Genomic DNA, 1,697 nt, shown 5'->3' with positions numbered 1-1,697 from the left:
CTATTCTATTCTATTCTATTCTATTCTATTCTATTCTATTCTATTCTATTCTAAAGTAATTGACATGCATTATGGGAGATGTAGTTTATGGTCAACGCTGGCTTTAAAGCAGCTTATTTTAAGACATAAATATATAGTATTTAAAGCTCTTCCGGGTCCCATAAAATGCTTTGGAGGGCCACATTTGGCCCGCTGGCCTTGAGTTTGACACATGTTCTTTAGAAGAAAACTAGTTTTCCACCAGCAGCGGCAAATGTGAATAGAAAACATACGTTCGTTTGTGGGACTTGCAGCTGGAAGCTGATTGGCTGAGGGAGGGAGCCAACATGGATTCTCCTCCTCGTGCTGCACTTGTACAGGTGAAGACTGACCACTGGTCCGGTCAACTGAACATAGATGGAAAAAAAAAGGTAAAAATTTTTTAGCTGTAAATCCCTGAGTGTTTTCAGGTTCTGGTCTCACCTGGGCAGGACGTGAGGCCCAGCAGTACGGGTTTTGGGACTGTTCAATCAGAACCCTGAGGACGCAGGGGTTTGGTTCTCTGAGTCCTCCGATCAGAGAAGCAGGGAAGTGGACGGTGGTGAAGTTGCTCCTGATGSTGGTGGAGGTTTGGTTTTGGGATGCAGCGTGCAACACCAGGAGGTCTGTGGTTACTCTGTGCTCTGTGGCCTCCTGGATCAAAATGTGCCTCTAAAAAAAACACACAAGAAAACGAACGTCAGAAGGTAAAGTTTAAACATTTTAGAAGAAAGCTGTTTGTTTCTTCTCACCAGCATCAAGTCTGAAGCGGTCTGTAAAATATCACAGAGAAGCTGTGGAGCTTGTTTTACTGGAATCGATCCTGCATGTTGTTTGAACTGATAACAGTCAGGAGCGTCTGCTGAATCAGCAGGTGATTCTGACTCCAGCTCCTCTGTAATGTTACCATCAGGTGKTTCAGGTGAGTAACGGCAGCTGGAGACCACCTGCAGCCCGTATGAGAGTAGACGGATCAGACTGTGGAGCATCCTGTGGTTCTGAYCCGCAGCACTGAGCTCTGAAAACTGCTCCCACACGGCCCGAACGTGAGACGTTACCCGTCTGACGCTCATTAACGTCACCTAGAAGGGTTTAAAGAAACCGTTTTCATCTTAATGATCTCTTTGTTCATAAAAACATCAATAAAAAACAAGTTCTTACCTGGTTGGTTGTTTGTAGAAGATCAGTCAGGATGCAGATGTTGTCTTCCACTGATGTCTAAGATTTATGTAAACGAGAGGTAAATGTGTAAAAACCATGCTGCAGTCTGGAYCTGGATCTGGATCTGGRTCTGTGTGYACCTGGTCACTGCTCTCCAGCTCACACACGGTGCAGATGAGAATGTTACGCAGGCGTCTCTGTGCAGCGGCCTCGGCGCCTGGGCGGAGTCTGTTCAGGACCCTGCAGAGGAGACTGACRTGGTTCCGGACCTCTGCAGAGTTCCTGAGCTGCAGGAGAGCTGACAATCTTCCCAGACCCGACTCGGACCTGGAGACATCAGATACAGAAGCAGATGCAGAAATGTTTTCTTTACAGGGGCAACAATTATATTTTTATAAGAAATAACTTCATAAATTAAATGTGTTTAAGATAAAATGTAAATAATCTCTCTGTCAGCTGATTTTCTTTTTGTTTTTCACTAAAATCGATTTGGGGTTTATTTTGGTTTTCACTATGTA

At 44.7% G+C, this 1,697-nt stretch overlaps 1 protein-coding gene across 8 annotated transcripts in view; it reads right to left on the bottom strand.

Moving 5' to 3' along the window:
* pkd1l1 (polycystin 1 like 1, transient receptor potential channel interacting) overlaps positions 1–1,697 on the bottom strand; it is a 33,620-nt gene that overhangs the window by 14,443 nt on the left and 17,480 nt on the right. For all 8 annotated transcript variants that reach the window (XM_014018747.1, XM_014018746.1, XM_014018750.1 and 5 more), the window contains 5 exons: positions 1,320–1,506; positions 1,180–1,236; positions 771–1,100; positions 463–690; positions 273–386 (listed from right to left, as the gene is read on the bottom strand). In XM_014018747.1, the coding sequence (XP_013874201.1) occupies positions 273–386; positions 463–690; positions 771–1,100; positions 1,180–1,236; positions 1,320–1,506 (916 nt within the window). The remainder of the gene's footprint in view (positions 1–272; positions 387–462; positions 691–770; positions 1,101–1,179; positions 1,237–1,319; positions 1,507–1,697) is intronic.

The sequence above is a fragment of the Austrofundulus limnaeus genome, unplaced genomic scaffold (assembly GCF_001266775.1).
Source record: "Austrofundulus limnaeus strain Quisiro unplaced genomic scaffold, Austrofundulus_limnaeus-1.0 Scaffold201, whole genome shotgun sequence".
Lineage (NCBI taxonomy): Eukaryota > Metazoa > Chordata > Actinopteri > Cyprinodontiformes > Rivulidae > Austrofundulus > Austrofundulus limnaeus.
The sequence above is the reverse complement of the archived record's forward strand: the minus strand, read 5'-3'. Positions and strand labels throughout refer to the sequence as shown.